At 45.5% G+C, this 25,881-nt stretch overlaps 8 protein-coding genes across 8 annotated transcripts; 3 read left to right on the top strand and 5 right to left on the bottom strand.

Annotated features, from left to right (window-relative positions):
* Positions 1–500: 500 nt before the first annotated feature.
* I203_102338 (uncharacterized protein) lies at positions 501–5,920 on the bottom strand (the record flags this gene model as incomplete). The annotated part of the gene is made up of 14 exons (XM_065517068.1): positions 501–1,751; positions 1,808–2,158; positions 2,226–2,294; positions 2,359–2,460; positions 2,527–3,051; positions 3,111–3,230; positions 3,297–3,755; positions 3,812–3,866; positions 3,916–3,996; positions 4,049–5,145; positions 5,219–5,350; positions 5,418–5,459; positions 5,542–5,589; positions 5,666–5,920. 14 exons carry the CDS (start codon positions 5,918–5,920, stop codon positions 501–503), a joined length of 4,587 nt encoding a protein of 1,528 aa, XP_065373886.1.
* A 2,028-nt stretch (positions 5,921–7,948) lies between these two features.
* On the top strand, positions 7,949–8,616 carry I203_102339 (uncharacterized protein; the record flags this gene model as incomplete). Its single annotated transcript, XM_019149719.1, has 4 exons — positions 7,949–8,099; positions 8,198–8,319; positions 8,411–8,479; positions 8,539–8,616. 4 exons carry the CDS (start codon positions 7,949–7,951, stop codon positions 8,614–8,616), a joined length of 420 nt encoding a protein of 139 aa, XP_019000817.1.
* A 1,661-nt stretch (positions 8,617–10,277) lies between these two features.
* I203_102340 (uncharacterized protein) lies at positions 10,278–12,387 on the bottom strand (the record flags this gene model as incomplete). The annotated part of the gene is made up of 7 exons (XM_019149721.1): positions 10,278–10,483; positions 10,732–10,912; positions 11,073–11,216; positions 11,292–11,307; positions 11,386–11,489; positions 11,585–11,759; positions 11,936–12,387. 7 exons carry the CDS (start codon positions 12,385–12,387, stop codon positions 10,278–10,280), a joined length of 1,278 nt encoding a protein of 425 aa, XP_019000819.1.
* Positions 12,388–13,841: 1,454 nt separating this feature from the next.
* Positions 13,842–15,192, top strand: I203_102341 (uncharacterized protein; the record flags this gene model as incomplete). Its single annotated transcript, XM_019149722.1, has 7 exons — positions 13,842–14,075; positions 14,133–14,258; positions 14,307–14,550; positions 14,598–14,646; positions 14,695–14,783; positions 14,832–15,010; positions 15,061–15,192. 7 exons carry the CDS (start codon positions 13,842–13,844, stop codon positions 15,190–15,192), a joined length of 1,053 nt encoding a protein of 350 aa, XP_019000820.1.
* A 795-nt stretch (positions 15,193–15,987) lies between these two features.
* I203_102342 (uncharacterized protein) lies at positions 15,988–16,607 on the top strand (the record flags this gene model as incomplete). Its single annotated transcript, XM_019149723.1, has 4 exons — positions 15,988–16,049; positions 16,110–16,215; positions 16,283–16,369; positions 16,521–16,607. The coding sequence occupies 4 exons, from the start codon at positions 15,988–15,990 to the stop codon at positions 16,605–16,607; spliced, it is 342 nt and encodes a 113-aa protein (XP_019000821.1).
* Positions 16,608–16,908: 301 nt separating this feature from the next.
* I203_102343 (uncharacterized protein) lies at positions 16,909–17,280 on the bottom strand (the record flags this gene model as incomplete). Its single annotated transcript, XM_019149724.1, has 2 exons — positions 16,909–17,053; positions 17,126–17,280. 2 exons carry the CDS (start codon positions 17,278–17,280, stop codon positions 16,909–16,911), a joined length of 300 nt encoding a protein of 99 aa, XP_019000822.1.
* A 1,676-nt stretch (positions 17,281–18,956) lies between these two features.
* On the bottom strand, positions 18,957–22,230 carry I203_102344 (uncharacterized protein; the record flags this gene model as incomplete). The annotated part of the gene is made up of 5 exons (XM_065517069.1): positions 18,957–19,552; positions 19,616–19,648; positions 19,763–21,040; positions 21,119–21,244; positions 21,330–22,230. The coding sequence occupies 5 exons, from the start codon at positions 22,228–22,230 to the stop codon at positions 18,957–18,959; spliced, it is 2,934 nt and encodes a 977-aa protein (XP_065373887.1).
* Positions 22,231–22,650: 420 nt separating this feature from the next.
* Positions 22,651–25,763, bottom strand: I203_102345 (uncharacterized protein; the record flags this gene model as incomplete). Its single annotated transcript, XM_019149726.1, has 11 exons — positions 22,651–22,701; positions 22,757–22,834; positions 22,896–23,079; positions 23,133–23,209; positions 23,262–23,741; positions 23,807–24,065; positions 24,121–24,850; positions 24,915–25,134; positions 25,194–25,520; positions 25,575–25,675; positions 25,736–25,763. 11 exons carry the CDS (start codon positions 25,761–25,763, stop codon positions 22,651–22,653), a joined length of 2,535 nt encoding a protein of 844 aa, XP_019000824.1.
* Positions 25,764–25,881: the final 118 nt, after the last annotated feature.

Consider the following 25,881-nt stretch of genomic DNA (forward strand, 5'->3'; position numbering starts at 1 on the left):
AGAGGTCTCGATTCGAGGTTGTGTGTGGTCAAACCATCCTTTCTCATTCAGCACAGCTTACAAAATATTCTGCACCTGCAGTCAAATCATGCCGAAACACCCAACGAACGAACGTAGATACCTTCGTATCGCTTTTCATTCTCATATAGCTGCTATATTACACAGATAAATACAACTCTGATTGATATACCACAGTTTTGAGTTACACCGCTACTTCTCCAACTTTTTTATGTTTCTAGTATTTTATACTTTCTATGTATCTTAATCTGTATCGAGACCGCGAATCGTATTGGGAACTGGAAAAGGAGGGTGAGAGGTTTACCTATATTTACACGACACTACTGTATGTCTAGGTTTTGGGGGGATCACGGAAAGAAAATTATGAAATGAAGTGAAAAGAACAAGCAAATGAAGAAGTAGAACGCTTATTTAGCCCACGTATCCCCCCTCTTTGTAACTCCTTTCACCAATGTTCAGCAGGCATCGACCCTCAGTATTGTTCACCATCCTCCAGCATCGTTCTGCTCAATCATGTTTGGTCTCGCATTCCCATTGCTATCTCCTGATCGAGTGTTTCTATTATCAACTCTTGATCTTCTCGCCCCTCTGTAGCTTCCGAATGGTGTGATCCCTCCGACGCTCTGATCACCGGTCTCCATCGAAATGGTGGGAGAGTTCCATCGACGATCATGATGAACAGAAGAAGTACCAGTATGATGATACTGCATGGAATCCGGAACATGGGTAGACGGTGTGAATTGGCCATCGAAGGATGCGTGGTGATGAGAGCGAAGCGCTAATGGATCATTGGTAAACACGGTTGATCCAGCAGAGTCGTGTTGAGACGCTAAGGGGTCATTGATAGACACGGGTGGTCTGGCAAAGTTGTGAACAGGCGGTGCTTGTTGTTGAGTGCTAGGTGCTACAGAATAGGGTAATCCAGCAGAGTGATTCTGAGCCGGTGCTTGCTGTAAACGATGAGCTAATGAGTCATCGGTAAGCGCAATTAGTCCAGGGGCTGTATGTTGTGGTGATTGGTGTTGATCAGGTCGCAGCGGTAAGGGACTATTGGTGAATAATGGTGGTTCAGCAGGGTTGGCATTTTGTATAGGAATTCCAGTCGTAGACCACGCCTGAGGTTGTGGAGGCGGTGAAACGAGGCTGCTGCCATTGGTATTGGAAACGTTCGTATAGCTTTGCAGATCAGGGAGAGATTGTAGAGGTTCCACCGGACTGAAAGGGATGGGTACAGGAACCGTCCTTGTCTCTCCGACGTTGTTGACTCTTGGAGGATCATTGATGCTCGCGAACTTTGGTGAGAGAGGCATACCTTCCGCAAGTGAATTGATAGGCTGATCTGGTCCAGCATGATCGTGACCACCACTTTGGATTGGTAAGAGAGTGACTTCTTCCTGCTTGACGATACTCGATGGATCGGCGCCCTTAGGTAGAGTAATTTTGTTCTCTGCGCAGTAATCCTTGAGATCCTTCGGATCGTAAACAGGCTTTAACATACCGTCTTCGTTGGTGAATCCGATAGGATTGAGTCTGCTCCAAGAAGAGAGACCATCTGGCAACTCGATTGATGATTCCACTGAGGAAGCTTCAGGGTTCAGGTCGGGACCAGGGACTGGTGCGGCCGGTGGGGCAGATCCAGCACCATCGTTTCCTGTCGATGGGGTAGGAGCGGCAAAGGGGAATGGGAGAGCCCCTGGGGGTAGGTACCCAATACCCCAAGCGGCACAAAGCATCTGTAAGTTCGTCAGCTTGGGTATCAGAATTGCACATCTGGTGTATCGGGACTCACCGGTAATTGCATGTTTGAAGCCACCTGAGAGCGGTTTCGGGTGTCCATATAAGGTGTAGCAACCGAAGGTGCTGGTTCCACTGGATTTCCGGTCGGTGCTGACCCTGGGTTCATTGGGATAGGATAAGGAGCTGGCATCATAGGTGGTTGGAATTGAGGATGATACCACATTCCGAAGTGTGTAGGAGGCATCATCCCAGGGTAGAGACCAGCAGATAAAGGGTGTTGGTTGGCATGGTCCATAGCAGGTAAGAAATGGGGTGCCTGAACAGTAGCAGATGCCGGACTATATTGTGAGACCATCGAAGGACTGATCGCTCTTCCTGAATCATCGATGTACATTTCTTTAAACTATATGATTGGAGAGATCAGCATCGCTAGTGGGAAAGTGAAGAAAGTGAATTGCAGCGCGACATACTTGTACATCATTTGAGAGCACCTTACGGACTTCCACCTTGATCGATGACCCGAATGAGATGGACCCGTTCTGTGGGACAGGATGACGATGATGTCAGTCCCGAGACTGCTCAATCTGCGGATAGACGGCTCACCTCATGAGCGATTGCTCTATCTGCAGAGTCCTTATCTTGGTAAAGAATTCTTGCTGTCGCGTAGCTAGCGGCGCTGTACGAGGGATTGTACTCGATAGTCGACTATGTCAGATTTAGCATCAGTATGCTTTCGACTTCAATCTGGTTTCCAAAGGTGGCCTGACTTACTATAGTACCATATCTACTGAATCTCTTCAAAAGTGTGGCACTGGTTTCCACCTGCTTGACTAACCTACCGACAAAAATCGCCCTCTCGTCGATAAATCTTTCTTCATCCGACGACATGTCGTGTATCAAGGGTCTTCCTTTATAGGTATGTAGAATGGTTCGTCGGAGATTCGGGTGATTAGGACTATAACCGCTGGGAGGATAAGCGTATTGGGGTATTGGTTGGCTGAGAGGGGTGACAGTGGGACCTTCTCCTCCGGCCGATGGGAGTGGTTCGGGTGGCGGTAAATGGTCTGAGTGATGCGATTCGACATTTTCAGTCGCAATATCGACATCTTCTGACATCGGGAATCGAGCCTGTCGGTTAGCAGCAGAGGACCGGCCTTCCATCTCGTTTCGTACACGAGTGATGGGTGTTACAGGTTCTGTGGTGACGGACGGAGGAATCTCCACCTCAGCATTCGCGTCGTAACCGTCTCCCTCATCTGCCCATCGAGCGAAGAATCCAGGAATCTTTGAGATTTCCTTTAAACAGATAGTCTGTCAGCCTAAGATGCAAAGGAAATGATCTAGAAAATACTCACGTCCATCAAATGTCGGGCATCTTGTATTCCACCAACTGTGACCAGCCAACCTTGACCTTTGGCGGTCGGAGGCGAAATATCACAGACTTCAGCAAAATAGTCACAAAGAACCGGAATAATCTATTATTGATGTTAGAAATCGCCTATTTTCCGTATCTTAAGCGAGGCCGAGACGGTGTGACTCACGTCTCTCTCAGGAACTCTTCGTCTTAAGTCCAGTTCACCAATTTGTGTCATGTCCTTCCCAGTTTCTTCTTTTGCTTGCTCATAGAGTTGTTTGAAGGAAATGTGTCGAGGCCGAATTTTGGCTCGAAAGTTGGATCGTCCGTCCCTAAATAATGTGGGCACAGCGTCGATATAAATTCGTACAGGAAGTGGCGCCCGGTGATACGGACCAAGCTGATCTCTAAGAGCGAATGTTTCTTCGTATTCCGCGTTTGGAAGGGCTGGCTCAGGGGAAGCCGATCTCGCTCGTGCGTCTACACGAGGTCCAGTGATACGAATCAAGACGGTTCGGCTAAGGTGATGAGGAGAGGAATGTTTGATCACTAATTCGACCGGATTGTTCCCGGGATTTCTCGAGGATTTGACCACCCAGGTTCGGCTCTCTGGATCACTGAAGACTTTCTTGACTGCTTCTTTATCCTGCGTCAAGGGAGGTCAGCCTGAAGTCATGGGTATAATTGAGCTTCTAATCTCACTTTAAATACGACAATGGCTTTTTCGCAAAAGTTGCCATTAGGCTCGAAGTGGAATCTATCAAGCATTATGAGCTAGACTCTTCGTTATGAGACCAGACACTCACACTGAATTGATCTCCCCGTATCGAGAGAATTGATCCGACATAAGCTGTTTCAACGTGTCGGTCCGAACGGGGAATGGTAATCTAGGAACAAGGCTTAGCGCTGTGCACCATATGAACGAGTCCTTAGACTTACTGGACTAAGATACGTTGAGAGGCGTATTGGGGGCTGAACATCGGATGAGGAGGTCTCTTCCACCAATGAGTTCTTCGAGAGTTCCACGATCGATCGACTCCATTTTGCAGCCTTCCTCTTGGACCATGAGGAGAGCTATCGACAGGATCACTAGGCGGAGTCGAAGGAAGCTCGTGACCTTCCGCAGCTACACCAATTACAGCTGGAGGGTTTTCGGCTTTAGCTTTTACAGAAGTTGGATCGATTATTTCGCTTTCTTCCTGTGGTGGAGAAGCCGTACCATGCGGAGTAAGAGCTGGTGTTCTTTCCTCTCCTCCAGGGGAATATTCCATGGTAACCACTCGAGCATTGCCCTCAGGCGTTTCTGGTCTCGAGAAGGTCTCTATCTCCTCCTCAGCTTCTGAAGCATCCGCCTCCGAAGGAGGGATGGAAGTGTGAGGAGTGATTTGGTGGGAAGGTGGTATGGGAGGGACGTTATTAGCCCATCTAGCGAGACGAGCATCCTTTTCCCAGCTAGCTTGAGCTGGATCGCCGATCTCGCTCCACATCGGATTCCCTGGTGGCTCTGAGAGGTTAGGTTGAGGTTGCACGTTCTTGGTCTGCATAGCTGCTGAAGCGTCATCGTATCTACCTTCTTGCTCGGGAGTAGCATATTTGCCCCATTGTTTGGCGTGCGATACCGGAATACGGTTTGCATCGTGGAGACCGGCAACCTGCTGACGTGGCGGACCAACGATAGGATCGGTATATGTTGGCACATGTGGTTGAGGAGCCTCTGAATATGCGAGTTGGGTGTGGGCAGCTGATATGGTATTGATGGGTTGTTGGGGGTAGGTAGGGGATACGATAGGTGGATTGCCTAGAGCACCGGAAATTGCGTTTCTGAATCCTCTTGAAGTTCGAAGTGCTGGATGAACAGGAGGTTGATTGAACTGACCATGGTACTGCATGTGAGAAGGTGTGAGGGAGAGCTGGTAAGGGTGTGTAATTTGAGTTCTCGAGTTCGGTCGATCCTCGCCTACAGGTTGAGAAGACAAGGACGTTGGTCTTCCTTCTCGGTATTGAGAAGCACCGGAGGGATATCTTCGACTCTGACCCTAATGCGAGAACAGTTCGAGGTCAGTTTTGTTTATTATGACATCGTGGATCAGACAGAAGAATGCAGCTTACTCTGGTATGAAATGGTTGGGAAGGAGGGGAAGGATCTGCTGCATGTCCAGATACCCATCCACCATCTTCCTGGGTGTTGGCGGTAGTAGCAGGACGATCACCAGCCTGGATGATACAAGGATTTGAATTGATCTAGGAAGAATGTTTTGTCAGATTCACTGAGTATGAGATGAGATCATAGACGGTATGGCGAACTCACACTATCACCTTTCATATGAGACGTCGTACCACCATTTTCTGGCTGATGGGTCAGGTGATCTCGTCAGCTCGAGCTCAAACAACATGATACACGGTAATACGTGAAAGGAATATCGTTCACCCACTTTCCTGATCATGATAGGAGTATGTACAGACATTTCACTCCAGTCGAGCTGGATCAGAGTTAATCTCGTCAGCTTCCGAATCTTGCTGCAGATCGCTAACGACTTGATATAATTGATAAATCACCTTTTTCTCCTCCTCTTCCTTTTCATCGTCTTTAGCTTCTCCCCATCCATCTCCGATATCTGTCTTCTTGTGATCAGAGTTTTCGTTACTCGTCATGGTAGGATTGTGAGGTGGAGTTGAAATAAGTTCTGTACCTCTCATGCCAGCATGAGTGGGAGATTGGTAAGATGATGCGGTTGATCGGTCAAGGTTCTTGGGGAAAGGATTATAACCATTCCCACTGTACATGGCCGAAGGGGGATTGGTATCAGACATGAGGAATAGGAAGATCTTTTATCTCTCTCCACTGAGACTGGGAGGAGAGAAGGATAAGGATTAAGAGAGTGATTGAAAAGAAGGAATGAGAGGATAAGAGAAGAGAAGATGATGATCAGATTACAGGTTGGTTGTTTGGGGTTGACTCAACCTGATATGATCGATTATCACTATCAGTGTGGTAAGAACAAGTAGTCAGTGAGGGAAATTTCCACTTTCTAGCTCTGCTCTTTTCTCGCTACAAGGGTCCTTTGAGCCTCGTGTAAATTTAAATGGTGTTCATGATCAATACACAAACAGCGATCAATGCGTTAGATCCAGATAGGAAGATTGATCAAAGGATGTCAGTGCGAGGGTGATGTCTCACCATGATACCTCATATGATTCTATGATTCATCGGATACCTTCATTTCGTATGACCTGTTGTGAACCCAGGAGTAGTATGTCTCTCATGGAGTGTTATCGAGCCTTACTATTGTATATTCCCAAGTTGACACTTTGAACATTCCAAGAGCGTTAGAAAGAATGGAATTCTTCGGCAATGGTAAAGTAACAGTTTTGATGGTATCCCCCTTTCCCTTTTCAGTTACGATACTGTACCCAAGCACTCCGAAAGGACCCCCCTCCGAATTCACCATCAAAGATCGGGTACCAGCAGGCTCGTCCTTGTGCTTCTCTCACCTTGATCCAAGATGAGAAAGTCTCAATGCTAACACTATGCTCCCGTATCCGCGGTAGTACATAGTATATCGCCTTTGTGTCGTAATGCGATTTTACCCAAAACTCGATTGGCCAAGATGTAAGTGGTTCGATTTGTTCGAAAAATCAAAGAGTAATGACGATCTACTCGTATGTCTAAGGTCTACCAAACTGAGTCAACCCAAAAGATCAGACGTCATTTCCATCTTCTCTTGACTACCCGCAACCCGCAACGCGTCGTACAATCACACTGACACGCGTCACAGCATTTGAACGGTCATACCCGCCAATCTCTCGCTTACTCGATTCAGTGGACAAAACGAGCCTTAAAGGATCGACAGGGGATGTCTTACATCTTATCCCACGAGTCCATCTCTGGTCTACCGAAACGAGTATTTCACTAGTGTCTTGACTACATTTGATGGTCCAGACTCTTCAATGTTGGATTAAACCATATAGTGCGATTCAACGATTCAAGAGTAAGTCATATCCATATCATCGGACAGTAGTTCTCCTCTGTCTGGCATTCAAAATATCAAAGGTTCCCGGAGATTACGCTACATATGCGGGACGACTCTACCCGTCAACGATAACAACGTATAACATTAGATACCTCACATGACCAAAGTGACCTAAAGATAGAACCACCCATCTCATTCCACCTTGTCCTGGCTGCTGTCCCGATACTCTGCCCACGATGAATGGGTAAGAAAAGGTACATATCCTCATCATCATCATCATCAGCATCATCGCATAGTGAAATTTTGAATCATCCTTGTACAGGTCGATCAATGATTCAGGTTCGGGTCAGGTTCAGGTTCAGGTAACTGACAACTCAAAACTCAAATGGTTTTAGAGTTACCACACGAACGGGATACCAGTCCTCGTACTTCCCACCATTCCGGTACACTACCTCTAGTCTTATTCCAGATCATACATTCCGTTGATTCTCTTGTTACTATCTACGGTGGCGTACAGATGTCAGTGGCTTTTTTCCTGCTTTCTCCTTTTTACACAGCAGTGTAGACGGGTAGAGAACACGAACAAGAACAGAGACTGATGATATTACAATGAAGAACAATAATCTCGGGTCGGGACGCCGTCCATACAAATTCTCTGACATGACATACTTTTCTGACCGAGACTTTACGATGATCAGATTGAGATCATCTTCCCTTCTCCCCCATCTTCGATCATACATCACCTGAACAGTTATAGGATATATATACTCATAGATCGATTACCACACTTACTTTCTCTCATCATCTATTCATCATCTCATCTTGATCTCTATTTTTTACTAAACGGTCTTTAACATATCACTGCATCATGAAACTTTCCATCTTCGGCTCATTACTTTTTATGGCGTTACCAGCCTTTTCGACCCCAGTGGAAGAAAGGTCAAACGAACATCTCAACAACCTTCAACTGAGAGCTACCCAATCAAGTCAAGGATGGTACGCTTATGGATGTTATTTTGGTAAGTAAACTCTACTCAACTACCTAACATCTCATCAACTGATAGATCATTCCATTCCACCTCATTGATCGCTGATGATTAATGATCGATCCTTGTAGATTGCTACGACGGTATGAACAGACGATTACCAATCCTAGCTTACGTCGACGATAACAACAATCCTGATATGTGCGTTCAACACTGTTTGGACAAAGGTCACAAATATGCGGGTTTGCAATGGGTAAGTAGATAAATCCATTTGATCTTCACCATTCACCATCGTTGGAGTGTTCTGCCAGACTGAGCTGATTCTTTCGGATCGGTGGACATAGGGTAAAGAATGTTACTGCGGCGATGCATTAGCTGGAGAACCTGCTAAACCTGATGAATGCGATCATAAGGTGAGTAAAAAAACCTCCCGCAAGTACATCCAAGCTGATGAAATACGCATAAACAACAGTGCGCAGATGGTAAGAACAAATGTGGTGGTCCATGTCGAAACAATATCTGGTCAGCATTCAAAAAACCAGGACATTAATTGAGAACTGAACAATCAACAGGGACTTTGGACAAGTTTTTCCTTTTTCTTTCCTTTAGGTTCCGTTTCGAATAAAGGACGTTTGAACTAATTTCGGAGACTTTGTGGTCAAGTTCGATCGTATGGTAATACATTCATTTTGTATTTTCTCATTTTGGTTTTCTAGATTCATATTCGGCTATTCAGTTGTTCATATAGTTATTAGGCATCTCGTTGTTTTTCTCATCATGGGTTTTTTTTTGGAATTTTCGGATTATATGGTCAACTTTTATCGGATACTAGTAGATACGATAATATATACGCTCTTTTAATGATTCCTTTGGTACACGGTCTTTACGATATATGAATTGGATTGGAATGGTTCGCGACGACATGGATATGAATGTGTGTTTTGACTCTGCTCGTATTTACCTCGTCCTCTGTGGTCTTTGGAGTGATGTGGCATTTCCACTCACCTGTGATGGTGTTTTCAGTGATTCAATCTGATTCCGTTACTTCGAGGATTTTTCCAAAAAATCGAATCTTCTCTTTCTTCGTCGTTTGCAGCATAGCATAACATACATCACATCGACTGGTGCCAAATCATCAACAAATACACTAATACTATACCACACGATCTCACTCGAACAAGCCACCTACGTCCTACGTCCTACATCCGAAAGCAATTAAGCCAAAATGCATTTAATGTACACTCTTGATGAACGGGGAAACAGGTATGTCCAAGTCATCCATGATCATCTATATTTGGAAGTTGCGCTGATATGTCATGATTGATTATAGAATTTACACCCTCAAAGTAAGTTGAACTGAGTCATGGGAATTGAATTGGTGTATGAACGGAGTTCAATCACAGGGAAGGAAGTTCGTATGGGAATTGGGATGGGAATGGGATGGCTAGGAGTAAAGGAAGAATCATACTGACGATTTATGTTAATAATCATTTAGAAATTAACAACAGCTGGTAAACCTACTAAATCAGCTCATCCAGGTGAGTAAAAACTTTTCCCTCACATTCTTTATCACTACCACAAAGTAGGAGGTGTCCCACTTGCCATCTCCACGTTTTACATCACTGATCACCTTTATTGCTTTTTCACAGCTCGTTTCTCACCGGATGATAAATTCTCAAGACACAGAGTGACCATCAAGAAGAGGTGAGTCATTTTATCATTCTCAGGACTGAGTAAAATCAACATCCTCCCTCTCTCCAATTGCGTTCTCCATCACCATATCCACTCGGTCGAAGTATCGGTATGGTATTTATGGTGTATCGCTGATCTCCTAAACTACAGATTCGGTATCCTCCCTACTCAACTTCCTTCCAAACCTTTATAATCATCTTCAACTATACGCTTGAAGTAACAGGATTGCTAGAATAGAAGTGGACAGCAACACGTACTTACAACTCTTTCTTTTTTGGTTCTCGGTTTTATTTTTGCCCTAACATTCATATTTACAATAGAATGAAATGAATTGTTGTATATTACTCTCATATGAACGTCTTGGCTGCTCCTCAGGAGAAAAAGACAGAAAGACAGAGGCAATGAAGCGAATATCCGTCCACGAACAGCGATGAATCGTTCATCGGTGTATATTATATATCAAAATACATTTTCCCATCAGATTCCCTATAACCCTAGAATGCACTCGCCTCATTTTCATCAATCCAGATTCCCACCTACATCCCAACCTAGATCTTTCTGTCTCTGATGTTCCTTCTGAGCCGATTCTGGTGTTTCTTTACCTTTCTGTATACTGATCTTTGGTGATACACCATTTTCAGTATCGTATGGTCGATTGTCATCCGCCCATATATCAAGTAAACGCTGATGTTGCTCTTTCACCCAATCGTCGAGTTTGAGCCAATCTGCGGAACCATAATACAAGAACGTTAGCTATTGCAATTCTGACATGAGGTGTATGTCATTGTTATTAGGTATGCAACAAGATGAAGCGTCATATCTGATGAGGATGATTGTATACGAGTAGAGAGGCAGATGAACCCGAACAAAGGAACACACATGTTTTCAGGATGAAGTGAATATTGTCAAGAGGGACAAAGACAAAGGGATAGGAGAATCTGAATGTAATCGATCAAACCAAGAAATCACTCACGCAAAGCAACAGTCTCTACCCCCACGTCCAGCTGATTCCAATCACCCATTGTCCAGCCCATATCTATCCTCTTGACTGGATCTGTGACTGGATCGAGATGCCTTAACCATTGGCCTGTACGGGCATCCTCAATCTTTGTAATGTGGGCTAGGGGCATATCGGCATTACCTATCCATGAGACCTGGCAGGAGAAGGGTGTTAGCATCGTGTGGGATCTATTATTTAAAAGTAGATACATCTGCTCAGATAAGTCTGATGTCACTTCTCACGATATGATATAACGTGATGGTCACTACAGGAAAATCGTTGAGAAGAATGATAGAGGAGCAGACTTTACTCACCAAAGGCCAACTCATAGCATATGCCAAACCTCTAAAATAATCACCGAAATAATGTGATCTTCCCGCTGAGGTACCCCAATATATGTTCTCTGCGCAATTAAGATCTTTAAATCCTGATATCAAGTTTGGCATCACCAGTATCGTCTACGAGAACGGAAAATATTCATCTATCAGTTTCCTTGGTGGTATATCGGGTGTATAGTTCGTGGTGAGACTTACATCATCGTCCGCTTTCCTATTCGATCAACCCATATCAGCTTGTTATCCTATTAGAGGTGAATGCCAACGTAGATGAAACGAGACCTCTGCTCACATGACAAATCTCGGACGTCCTTTCACTCTTCCCGGTCCACTATATTCCTTTGCTACCCATTTGAAATATTCGTGTGTCTTACCTAGATCTATATTATCGATCATCTACGTTTATGATATACGCATACAATGATTTCAGCATTATCATCAACGACAACATACAAGACGAGTTGTTTTGAGCTATATGTTCGCACACTCACAGGTAATATGACCATATCTCCAAACTCGTTCATCTCAGCTTCCACCTCATTCATCAACCTCGATCTGGCAACTGCTTCTTGGCTTATAGGATTCTCGGGGTATGGTGGTGTACCCAATATGAATTTTACCGTGAATTGATCAGATGGGAAATCAGGTATTATCACTTGACGATATCTGAATAAAACAAAAGGGTCAGCAGTCAATCACCACATGAAAATTCTTCCCACTTGTCAACTTCTTCTTAGTACACCATCTCTCGAAGAGAGCTCCCAAACTCGTCTTTTGCTCACATTCGCAGCTGCCTCAATCCCGTAGGGACTTCGAGACTCGATCAGACGAACAAAACTCACAGATCTCTCCTCTCCCTTTTATCAGCCGCCGAGAAAATTCCCAAAAACATGAACACTCCTCTTTCATCCTTCCTTCCTTCAAGGGGTACATCACACCCTATCTCATGCGGCTGAGCAGACGAGAGTAATGAGAAATCAGGCTCCTCAAATGATCTCTGTATTTCTTCATCTACAAGATGCGCATCTTTCCCTTTAGCAACATCTTTACCTTCTCCCGAATCCGCCGGCGAGTCATGTGATGGTACGGTATTGACATCTACCTCTTGGCCTGTACTGGGTCTGCTCGTAGCTGCATTGAGAGCCAGTATGACGAGAAGGATGATCGTGATTGATAAGACGTACAGGGAGGTTTTCAACCGTATGGAAGGACGAAGGAGGAGTTGAGGGGAGAAGATGTATTGTCGGACGGAAGGGCGGGTAAGGGGGTACGCGCGAGCGGGCGAGGAGGTCATATCGTTGTTGAATGTTGTGAGAGAGACATGAAGGTGATCGCGTTGCAAGCAGATGAAGGAGTTGGGTTGATTCGATGGACTGGTGGGTTGGAGAGATGTATCTTGTATCTCTTCGCTTGAAACCTCGACCTGAAAATGGTGCCCCGAGCGTATGTTTGCTACCTGCTTCAAATGCTATGCTATGCTGTCGGACAATGTATCTTGCGGGCGCTGGCAGTCTTTGCTATCGTTCAAGATCTTGTGCGCGAGTCTTTTTCGTGGTCTATGGTCTGGCGGCAGTGTCAAGTTATCAAATGCCGATGGTAATGAGGTAAAAGAGCCTATTGCTTTACGATCTTCAAACAATACTCACAAATTGAGCTCTGTTCCTAACAAACGGAATTATAATCTTAATTGTTAATTCACCATCTTACCCTCGGCGCGTAGGCTTACACGTGAGGAACAGAGTGAACCAGTACATTTATGCATATTCCAGGTCATACAGGTTATACACCCACGGCGACTCAAGTCGATCTCGCTCACAAGGGCAAACAACATACCACAGCAAAGGTTGCATCTATACTGTCCCATACTCCGACACAACTTCCCACTTGAACGTATTCCACCTGTCAGCTATGCCAAGGAATTTAGCCCGTATCTGTAAACTAGCACAAACGCCGTAAGGATCGCAGGGTCGATTGGACTGAGAATTGATAGGTGCCGCGTAGGATATATAAAGAGGAACTAACCAAGAAATTAGACGATCGATAAGGAATAGCTTCGATCAGCTTACCCCGTATGACAATTTCTCAGATTGACCATCCGCCATCAAGCACAGTCTGACAGGATCCAATATTTTGCCATCTATTAGCTGATTTGTCCTTCCAAGAGTCGTCCAAGCAGCTACGGACCAATTCTCATCCCCATCCCCGCTCTCAAGGTTGCCATCGTCAACTACGTAAAGCCGAGCGTGACGACTGGGTAACTAACTATACGAAGTGTATGAGAGACCATATGTCCGGTCCTAGCCGCGCGTTGGGTGATACACCTGCAGTAGAATGATCTGGACTCGCTGGGAGGAAGTCTCCATCATACTTTCCTTGCTGGAGAGGTATGATCTAAGTCCTCTACGGACAGGCATTCAGGATGGGCTCTGCTGAGGAAGAGCGAGGTCTGGTGATGGGGTCACATCCATACGTGCTCGCTCGACAGTCAGGGACAAAACCAGAGAGCTTTGCTTGTGCTGAATTTACCTCATGCTTATCTCCGTTCGGCTATTTTTGTGAGCAACGACCCAATAAATGACTCGATTCCGGGCTCATCGGCTCATCGGCTAAACCCGTGCAAAAGGATACGACGTTGGATGTTTACTATCTGAGGCTCGATGTCGTTTCTTGTCATTTGACTTCTCATTGAGCTCATCGTGTATATCAATTAAGGTGATCTGACCTCGACCTGATCACACTGATCACAACATGCCGTCAAAAGTCAAAGTCAAAGTGTCGGCTGTCCAGACATGCCCGGTAGCCTTCGACCTCACAGCGTCTCTTGACAAATACGAGAAGCTCATCGGTGAAATTCTACAAAAGGACAGAGCAGACCTGGTAGCGCTACCTGAAGCATCACTAAGCGCATATCCCAGATTTTTGGACTTTCAGATCGGGACTAGAACGGACGATAACAGAGAGTGGTTTAGTCGTTACGTCAAGGTGTGTACCGTAGCTCCGGACGGTTGCGACAGGACTGTTGCTGAGCCGAACTTGTAGTCCAGTGTAAAGGTACCCCTTGACGCGGTGGGAAAGGATTGGCTCAGCGATAAACCCGTATATCGCGAAGAAGACGATTTCTATGCGTTTCAAAGGTTGTGTTTGGTGTCTAAGAAGCAAGGCATCGTGAGTTATTCGCGAGCAGGCCACTCGTCAACTTACACAATTTGTTAGTACTTGTCGATCGGCGTAGTCGAGCGCTCGCTTGTGGGGTCAACATTATGGTGCACGAACCTTCTCTTCTCCCCCATGGGCATACTCTTGTCAAAACATAGAAAGCTTCAGCCTACCGCCGCGGAAAGGATTGTTTGGTCTCAAGGCGATGCTACCAACCCAGCTGCAGATGGCGAGGTGGAAGACAACCTACCTGTGGTCCAAACCAAGATCGGCAAAATTGGCGGATTAATATGCTGGGAAAGTGAGTGGAGATCATTCTGTCAAGTCATGCTGATGCTGCGATAACAGATTATATGCCCCTTGCGCGATATCAATTGTATAGGAAGGGCGTGGAGATGTGAGTCGTTGTGGATGAGAAGGACATCGTAATTAACGCGATTCCCAGATACACCGCTCCGACGGCAGACAGTAGACCGACGAATCTGCCAAGTGTGCAACACATAGCACAGGAGGGGAGATGTTTCGTTATCTCAGGTGAGTCGAACTTAGGGCAGTGGGAGTTGAAGCTCATGTACGGATCAGTCAATCAATACCACGCTCCGTCAGATTTTCCAGCGGACTATCCGCCTTCACTCGCTTTGTCACAATCAGAGAAAGAGGAAAACAAAGCTTGGTCCAGAGGTGGTACGAGTATCATCGGTCCTTTGGGGCAGGTGATAGCCGGTCCACTATGGGACCAGGAGGGTGTGATCAATGCGGAGGTGAGCAGTCTGGCTATGACGTGTACTCGAGCGCTGATGACTCGAGTCAGATTGATCTTGACTCCTTGCACGGCGCAAGATTGGACTTTGACGTCGCAGGACATTACTCGAGACATGATACCATGTTAGGACTGCTTAATCTACCTGCTGCTAGTGCCGAGGAAGCTTTTCAGACAATCTGATAAAGTATTTTGAGGCAATGCAGTGTGGGTGGTCGTAGTGGGTGTTATTCTTGGAATCGGGGACTATCTGCAGGCTAGGCATACTGATAGAGCACACCGATGGCAAGCTTTTAGATTCTATGGAGGTTGACGTGGTAGAGAAAGAAGAAGGGTATCAATTTGGCGAACACTGGCTGGAGTGGTTGCAGTAGGGCAGTGCCGACCTTGCGCGTGTAGGTTTTATACAGCATATAGACCGGATGAATGCTCTCACACTTGAATTTGAGATTGCAACTGTACAATCTTGACTGTTCTTGTCAGACGCTGCGTGGAGCGATTCTCAACTGGTTACTGTGGCTCAGGTTGAACCGATGGCTTGCGTACTTTCAATGGAACCGCTCGCCGACGGGAATGCGTATCCTTGCAATGTAATGCAGCAGAGTGTGCTGTTCGTGATCAGCGAGCGCCCTGGAGCCAGTCGGGAGAGCTGGTCGGGAGAGCTACTATGCAGTACTCTACGATGCGCAGATCGAACGGGCTGTGATGCTTTGTACCTTCTATGACCGTTGACGAAATACCGAGAAACAACACTCGATATATCAATGACAAAGTTTCCCAAAGGACCCCTTGACGCTTTGATGGTACCTGTTTGATGACTTGACACGCTACCACGTATATACGCGTGAAGTGTCGCTTTGACCTCCACACCACGCGCCAACCCCTCACAACATCACTCGAGCCAAGTTGCATTCTCACATTCTCACTCTTGCAACATCAACTTCGTCCACATACCGGTAGCAAGGAAATATACGCAACATGTCAGACTCGTCAGCACAGTCCCTCAAACAGCTCAAGATCAAGACAGGAGTAGTCAAGCGGTAAGCTCACATTTCCTACCACTCCCTCATTTAAGCTTCTGATCGCATTGGTCTAAATAGATTACACAAGGAAGAATCGATATATACACAAGAAGTAGTCGATCAGAAGAAAGTGATTGAGAAGCTCAAAGCAAACGATGCAGATGGTGCTGATATCCGAGCAGCCGTAAGTCGTGTCACGTAGTCATCAACGATCAAATAGCTTACATTGACATTACGCTTCGTGGGAAAAGGAACGAGTTTTGAGGGATTCCGAGATGATGATACCCAGGACGAAGAGTCAACTGGAAGAGGCCGTACAAGCTTTGGATGATCTGGTCGTATGTTCTCTCATTCGTTCACGGTCTTCCTTCCAATAACAATTGTCAACGGTCACTCCCACCCATGGAAGATCTCACTGCTTTCTTTCCTTTCGGACAAATCATCACGTATGGATACCGGCGGAATGCGTCACTGACGTATGTATTGCAGAACGCACTCCAATCCGAAGATGCCATTAGCAGTAGCGCCGAGTATAAAGACGCAGTAGAACAACTGAAGCAGGTTCAGGCTGCTTGAAGGGCGGAAGATAAGGACGCTTAAGATTTGTATGTATGATAAAGTATCGTGGGAGAGTCGGTTCATATTCTCAGTATCACCCTCTGTTCAGCTTGAAAAGACAACAGGAGTCTATTTGGGAAATCGCACCAAACTGCTATAATCATTTAATATGACGGACTCGACAGCGACTTTCCTATTGAAGTCCAATGCATAACTGCTGGCAGACTGACCCAACGTGACGACAGAAGACTGATATGATATAGCTATATAGTGGGCTACCACTTATCTGAGAGATATGCCCGACTACACATGAGATAATCTAGAGATGACCCCTTCCCAACTCATCCGTCCCATCTTCATACACTTCCGATCTCTGGTCATCCCCACTCCTGAAAATATGCTTAATCTTATCCCCATCCATAGTTGATTTCTCATATTTGAATCCTTTCGGTGCTTGCTCCTGACTATCGCCTTTCATGTTTAGCGATAGCTTGCGATGATGCAGTACCGATAAATTGCGAGTGAATTGTACTTACATCTCGGGAGTTATCCTGTATTTGAAGAATTCGCTCGTCCTTATCGTGCTTTGGCTTTTAGTGGAAGCGGTTGATGATGCCGGACTAGCAGACCGAGATGGAGTTGAGGCGGGTGTACTGGATTGAGAAGTGCTGGGCTCGGTATCGCTTGACATTGTATAGGCTTATTTGCTGTAAAGACCAATTGCAGAACGTACTTACTCCAAAACAAGATCAACGAAGAACATTGTAAAAACTATGTTTGAGCTTATAGAGTGGCAAGGACTGCTCGGCGGTCATGCTGACTGTCAAGTACATCCTTTCTTCACCATCTGACTGAAGTAAAGACAACCTTTGATCCAGCTTGGTGAGTATAGAGGTTCGAGAGGGTCTAGTACCTTCTCACAATACCTTGGTGCAGTAGCTCGGAATTTACTTTGACCTCGGTCTGAGTCAACGGTGGTGAGAAGCAAATTCTGACTGTAGACTTTCAGCAATCACCCCATTATGGAGTGTCATGCGTAAGTTATATTATCCACATCTGATCTGTACATGCATAAGTGGTTCTTTGCAGCTACGAACTGGTGAATTTATATCCCCCATTCACTGAATCATCCTATCACTTGGGATGCATACAAAGTTGTACAAAGATCGAACGGTCCTTTCATCTGACTGATCATGTAGCAGAAAGAGCCAGCACTTACCTTGAATATGGCTCGCAGAGAGATGAAAAGAAATAACAGTCTTCGAGGATGGGATCGATCAAAGAGCGTCATAGGATATGTTTGAAGCGCTTGACCACCCAGGACTCTGCATACACAAATGCATGGGGAGGCTGTATATATGCATCTTGACATATTAATATCATCAGACCCTGGTATGAGAGTCGTTCTAGGCCTTAAAGACCACATTCCTTCATCAGCTAAGATAGATGAATCCCCGTGGCGGATTGTACAGCCTGCTCGAACTTCGTGAGGCTCGATTCCGCGTTATCGGTCCCCATCGAGTCGCAAAAGGTTTTATAAGCACTGTTCAATCTCGACACCTTCCGGTCCTGCTCAGCTTGTGAGGCCTCGCTACCTTGAATACTGGTAATAGCTAATGATCTTATATTTTTGGCTACCATGGATGCAGGATTGACCGATCAGCGTGCCGTACCTCCCTCGAAGGAGGCGCCACACGGAATTACTTGCAAAACTCGAACGACTTACCGTGCTCGCTGAGAGATTTATTCTCTGATCCTCTACTCATAGTTATGGCGATGCAGATAGACTCGTTGGCAGAAGACATGATGTGAAAGTTCTTCGAAAATTGGTATTTTCTGGTGGTAGCTTGGTAGATAGGGAGGGTAAGTGCTTAAAACAGCTCGTCTGACGATCCCCATTTATACCTTCTAAGTCATTACGATGAAGATGAATCAGCCACCAGATTGCCAAATGCCTGTGCATGGAGCGATCGTCGATCCATTGAGAGAATATTTCTCGATCGCTGTATGACAAAGACTTCGAATGCAGCTCGGTGCAATCAAAGGATATCTGAATTTCGGGAGTCGCATTGCTAATTAGACTGAATGTCATCCCCACTTATTTACAATAACAGTCGATATAGCTCCATTATCAATGCCAGGTGCCCTTTGTTTGTTGAAGTGGAAGGGCCTATTACGTCCCCCTTCGCTTTGTATACAGTACGAGTAAGGAGTAAGCCCTATTGGCAATGTTGATTCTTTCGAAGACTTTTTTTTTTGACATCTTTTGCAAAGCTATCGGAGTCTTGCCTGCGGAAACGAGGGCAATTGCAGTACATACCGATGCATCGATGAAGCGGACAATCATAGAGAAAAACAAATTTGAGATTAAGCAACGCTGAACAAGGTAGTCTTAACCTTTTCCAATCTCTCTCTCGCCAAATCCCTCTCCTCAATCAACCCCACCGATCTAGCCTGTTCTAGCGCAAGGGCAACTTGAAGTTTCCCAATTTCCATCTTCCGCTCACTATCAAATCTTGAACTCTTCGCTTCTAATACCAAAATCTTCTCAGCTTGTCTACGCGTAGTCAAGCGGGATGTTTCCAGACCGGCTAGTGCCGTGGAGAGTTGAGTCTGTAGATCGTTGATTTCCTTGTTCAGATTGGTGTACGAGTTGGATACGGGGATGGTCTTCGATGAAGGAGTGGAAGTGATGGTTATCTCAGGTGTAGCTTCTTTATCGATAGGTTGATGGGTAATAGTAGCATTGGGATGAATAGGACAGGTACATCCGTTGATACCCACCGGACCAGGTAAGGGTGAAGCCAAAGTGGCTTTTTGAAGCTTCTCGTCCATCTCCAATAAAGTATGTCGGAGTAAGGCTAATTCCCTTGCGTCTCTTTCAATCTGTTTGTCCTTTGATACTAGAAGATCGTGTAGGGATCCTAAGACTGTGGTGATTTGTGGATTGACAGTGGAGTGGGCTATCAAGGGGGAGTCAAACATGTGAACTTCTTTGCACAGTGGCAAAAATGTGAAGAACGAACCGTTATCTCTATCGTCACTCAATGATCTCGTTGCTATTCGAAGGTGATGTATCATTAGCGTGAATTTTACATTGGGTCACAAGGACAAGTACGGTACAGACGGATACTTCACAGAGAAAGGAGTAGTATCGCACTGATAACACTCACGCATGGGCGCATGTTTTCCCCCATCTTTCCCAACCTTCTTGACCAAACTACTCAAACTCGTAAAACTCGCACTTCTTCTTGGGCCTTTGCCCATCCCACCATCACCGCCCTGAGCTTGACTGGATATTGACATTGAGCTCAAAGCCCTAGCCAACAGACCACCGGACGAAGGGGAAGTCTTCAATCCAAATCCACTAGAAGAGGAAGGAGACGATTTGAGTGTGTGCGTTGAAGAGGATTTACGTAGTCCTATTCCCACTTGAATGTGGGTATGGGGAGTTTGGATATTTGGTGATTGGGGTGATACCGGTTCTTCGGATCGTGCCAAATCATCTTTGATACTGTCTTTTGCGATGACAGAAGGAGCATCCGGTTTCCTAGCTCTCATTCCGTCATTGGAACCTCTCAAATCAATCGGACTGAGTAATCTGGGATCTATAACCTGTTTATCTTTCTTATTTCTCCTCTCTTTCTCTTTATCCTTACCTCCTACCATTATGGAATCTTCGGTGTTGATACCAGACGTATTGATACCAGAAGATAAGGCCTCATCATCCTCTAGTACTTTCTCACTTATCCCACCCCAGTTTCTCAATAACCATCCAAGTACATTCTGCGATTTGGATACCAAATCCGATACTTGTTCCGGATCAAACGTCCCTGTAGCCTTTCCTGTGGATTTAGTTGAAGCATTGGTAATTACCGTTGGACCCAGTCCTGAAATACCTTTTCCTCTAGCTGCACACATAGCTGGACCAAATATGATTGAAATCGATTCGACATTCAACCTGTTATCGGGAAACAAGGGAAGCTGTCCTAAGAACGCTAAGAGGTAGATGAACAAACTAAATTGAAGGGGAGGTAAGAGTTTTAACAAGATTTGAGCCGCTGTTATACGTGTTTCTAAAGGTAGTTTAAGGATATCGTCCGATATCGAATTGGAATTTGAACTTTCATCTGAATCTTTGGCTGGAGGAGTACCATCTGTAATTGGTGATTCATCGTTCTTGGTTGTTTTACTTTCAATTTCAGAATCTTTGTCGGAACCATCCCCGTTGCCGACGCAAAATGCCAAGAATGCTGGAAAGAGACTTTCATCCAATATTGGCTCTGGTAAATCCCTGACGTATCGCTTGACCAATCCAGTCAAATTGTGTATAGGCTCTTGGTTGATAGGTAACGAATCGCCATAATGAGGTGGTAAGTTGAATACCTTGGTTAAATGGGAAATACGAGCACCATCACCTGCTAATCTGAATATACCAGGTTGTGACATGCCTAATCCACGTTCTCGCAAACGTCATTACTTACTGAAGCTTGAATACTGTACTGATTTCACATGGATACCTTACTTACCTCTTCGATATATCTCCTCCACAATCGTAAATACCACCAAAGGTAATTCATGTTTCTGTCCTCCGATCAAAGACGTACACCAACTTCCTGGCGGAGCTTCTGAAAGAGGTACACCGAATGCTGGGCCTATGTTCGTGCGACAACCGTCAGTGGGCGTCCTATCTTAGTATGTTCTGCATGATTCTGTATATGCAGGAGGTGATTGACTTACCTTCTTGAGGTAACGAACACCCTCCCGCCATACTTTCATCTACCCTCCTCCCGCCGCCTCCACTCAACTTCTTGAACATACCCAAAACCCCTTTCCCTCCCGCTGCAGGTGATACACTACCCTTCAACGCTGCCATCTCCCCTCCGCCTCCTATTCCCGTGGTCGGGGACGATCTATCTTTTTCTCTATCATACGCTTGATCCACTCTAGCTAATAATCCAGGAATATCAATCTTCCCACTTATACCCACTGCGTCTATACCCAGTACAACACCCAGTTGATGAATCAGTCTCAATCGAACTCGAATATGAGGTGGGACAGGAGGTTCGCGAGATTCGAAGAAAGACGATTCGAATAGTTTCTGCGAGGGGAGAGATCGCATTCCCCCTGTGGAAGAGGTCACTTCGCCTTGCTGAGCATGAGGTGTAGTTCCTCTAATAATTATTGGACGATTCACAGAAGTGGACGATAACGCCCTCGGTCGAGTTCCTGCAGGCTGTTGAGTCGGAGTACGATTCGATACTAACAATGGAGTAGAGGGTTGTCTCATGATTGTCCTCTGGTTTGGTCCTGATCCTGGATTACTGGGTATTCTAGTTGCTGGAGTTGGTCGTCTGACTCCAGCTGATAATGAAGTGTCGTCATTCAAGTCAGGTGAAGGGGGTTTGATCCTTCTTCTATTGATGGCTATGTTCTTGGAAGAAACACTCAAATTGCCAGAACCATTGGAAGGGGTGGGCGATCCATGGGAACTCTTATTGTTGAGCTGGGTGAAAGGGTTTTTGCTCGTATGCACCAAAGTACCTAGTGCTGAACGGGTAGTGGTAGATTGAGATAATGGGGAGGTAGAGATTGTGGGTGAACCAATACCTCCTGGTCGAGGTATCCGACTGGGACTCATGTTTGTTGCTCCAGCTAAAAGCAGGTTAGTAGACAAGAAGAGAGATATGTACTGTTATTGAGTGTCGAGTAGATGTATAATTGAACAAACGGAATTTGTGTAGCATCCAGTCAGTCGATGGGCCGCTCTACTACCCTCGTTCATGATTCAGTGGGATATAAGAAATGTTAACCTTCTATCAGCCTTTCCAGCACCAATCAATTTTGATATCAGCCAAGCGAGTACACTTGTCATATTCAAGCCTCAGCGCGCGTCTGCGTCATCATACTAGGTTTTTATTGCCATTGCACTTTCAACTCACTAGTCAGTTGATATTCAAATGACGCGAGTTCCGATTCGTAAACCCAGACTATTTGGCCATGCATGTAACCGCATTGCAGATGATTGCTTACTAGGTAGGTTGAGCTATGTACGATGCGCTTATTGCTCTTCTTCGGCACCGAGGTTGGTGAAGGTAAGCGGAGTGAAAGGCTGCAGTAGGTCCAGTCAGTTAATCAGTCTACAGTGCTGAACGAACACCACTTACATATCCACCGGCCATATAGTGTTTACCGTTTGCTTCGACCCAATGAAGACGAAGAGCGTGCAAGAATGCCGATAAGCCCTACAATCACGATGTGAGCTGACTTCGGATTCTGCACGCGTAGTTTGGGGGTGAAGCTCACCTCCATAACACAAAGAATGGCAACAGTACCGGCGAACCACACAGCGAACATGAAGAAGACGAAGACACCACCACCAATAGCACCACCTTCGTACTCTAATGCTAAATCAAGGGTCATCGACCACAACACTTCCGATAATTGTGCGTGAGCAAGTGACAGGGCCCATAGACGAAGATATGAAGCACTAAACCAATTTGTCAGCCGATTGGGATTCATATCTTGGGGTAGCCAACTTACGTGTTGGAGATACATCCCAAACAGAATTCAATGGTGTGAATGACTTGATGAACAATGATATCTCCCATGTCGAACGGCTAAAAAGGTAATGTCAGCTTCGATCGTGTACATGATAGGGAGCTAGCTCACATGATCCTCATCTGAAGATTCAGCAACAGCCATACCGACTTCTTCCTCTTCTTCATCAAGATGTTCGGTAGAATGTCTTTCACCTCCATTTTCTTGTCCAGTCAATCCATGGTAACCTTGACCCTTGATTCTGTTATGTTCTTTCCAGAGCATGTAAGGTTTCAAGGCCAACATCCAAGGTACACAAACTAAGGCGATGAGAAGCAAGACGACTTGAATGAATGCTTGCCCTGCGAAAAGCTGAGTTCCAGGTTCGATCGTACCAGGCGATAAGAACATGTAGATCAACATGTTCAATAATCCAGGTGGGGCAGACGAAGCTTGCGACCAATCGATCGACCATTTGTAGACGATACAGATGACTAGATAACCGAAGATACTGTGGAAGAAAAGCATTTGAGGAATGAATTCGGCGTAGATGTTGAGGTACTTCTTGAAATGAAGATGATTGGGTACTTGAAGACAAATTGCAAAGGTCATCTAAACACCCATACCACGTCAGTATACTACGTATATGTACATACAAGCAGTTAAGTGGCACTCACATGTATAACACCTAAGATGATAGATAGCTTCATCTTGTAGGAGTTATTGAAGATCAAAGCGTTATCTGCACCATGCCATCCAGGATCCATTCCCATCGCATATATGTGACCGGTTGGAATAGCTTCGACTAAACCCGTAGCGTTGTGTGGCCATTCCCAAGCAGAATTGAAGATATGAAGAGATTTTGAGAAGATATCGTTGTACATAAAACCGGTGTAGATGGAGAAAGCTCCCATGAGCACAATGAGATATCGTCCACTGAAGGTCAAAAGATGTCAGCCAGGCACAATAATGCAAGACTAACTTGACTTACAAGAAGAACGTCTCAAGGTTCTCATTGACGCCTCCTTTAGCAATTTGCTTCTCCCAGAAGATCATAGCAGCAGCAGTGAGGAACATGAGAATACCATGACCTATATCACCAAACATGACAGCAAATAAGAAAGGGAAGGTGATCACCGCGAATAAACCGGGATTGACTTCTTGGTAGGTGGCAATACCATAAGAGTCGATGAGAGTCTGGAAACCCTCGGTAAATTTGTTGGTTCTGTGAAAAGTTGGTGGAGTCTGATGTGTTCTCAACTCAGACAAAATAGCAGGAACAGACGTTCCGGCTGTGTCCATCGCTCTTCGCAGACCCAGTTGAATCGCAGAGATATCTCTCGAAGGGCACCAACCTTCAGCCACAAGAGTCTTTCTGCCTTGGTCGTAGCTGAGAAGATTAAGCGTCTTGAAGATCTCTTCTTCTCGCCTGACAGCATCTGTCCAAGCTTCTAGCTGCTCAGCGATTTTACTAAGTTCAACTCTTCTGGTTTGACCCATGTTGTACAGAACAGTATCTACATCTTCTAATCTGGCTGAGACCTCTCTCAAAGCGTCTGCTCGTTTATCTTGGGATGAGTCGATGTTGTATAATGTACCGCCCATTGATTCGGCGACCTTTCGGATTTTAGCGAGAAGCTCTTCACCGTGAGCGAAGATGATGAAGACATCTTTATGGGTTTCTTTGCCAGAGGTAGGATCGACAAAAGGGTCTTCGATTTCTGTGATACCGCATATCGATTAAGCTTGAGGGCGAAGGGACAGCAAGGTGGATCACTGGCTTACCAGAATAGTTCATATAGAGGTTACCTCTTAACACTCTCCACAAGATTCTTTCGAAAGTGGGCATTCTCGTTCTTTCGATCGTACCAGACACGAACTCGAGATCGAAGCCGGAAAGACCGGTTTCTCCGGGTAGGTTGCCATATTCAGCAGCATGTTCGAGTAAAGGGGCATTATCGCCTTCGTCGAACGAAGTTCGAATTTCAGTGTGACGGTGTTCGGCCTATTCAATCGAGCATTATCATCAGATACCGTTCAAGCGATGGCCAAGAGTGAACTCACTTCGTTGAAGAAACCAGCAGTCTCTCTCAATACCCATCGTTTCTCTTCTAGCTCTGATTTTCTCTTACCCAGCTCTTCCCATGATTTGTTCATATCGGTTAATTTCCTTTCATGTTCCTTTAATTTCTCTTCCAACTCGTCGTACGCGTTCTGCGCGCGTGGTCCGACAGTCGTGAACGGTGGTACGGCGGCGAGAGGAGGGATGCCCAAAGTAGGTGATAGACCAGTGATTTGAGATCGGAACAATCGAAGTCTTCGAGCCATCTCTGCTAGTCTCCTGAGTCGAGGCGTGAAAGGTCTTTGAAACGAGGTCAAAGAAGGATTGAGCTACAAGAGCGTCTGTTAGTTGAACGTACAATCAAATATGAGATACTGACTCACGTCTTTGAATTGAAAGTCTCCCATCTCAGCTATCTCTGAAATTGTGTCGTGTGCTACTTCAGAGGGTATATACAGTTGAACGAGGGACATCTCCTCCGATCCTGTCAACGGCAATTAGCTCAATTGGTCACTTCACGTCATCTTGCTACGAAATAACTCACGGAAGAGAGAGGGGTAGTTGCTTGACATCTTGAGGTCACTTGCAGCGATAGCGGCCACCGAGGGATGATGACTTTGGTATCGACAGAAGCGATGTTGAGAGGATAAAGGGAGATGGAGATGTAGATGTGGATGACATTGAATGGGA

Source organism: Kwoniella mangroviensis (assembly GCF_000507465.2).
Source record: "Kwoniella mangroviensis CBS 8507 chromosome 1 map unlocalized Ctg01, whole genome shotgun sequence".
Taxonomy (NCBI): Eukaryota; Fungi; Basidiomycota; class Tremellomycetes; order Tremellales; family Cryptococcaceae; genus Kwoniella; species Kwoniella mangrovensis.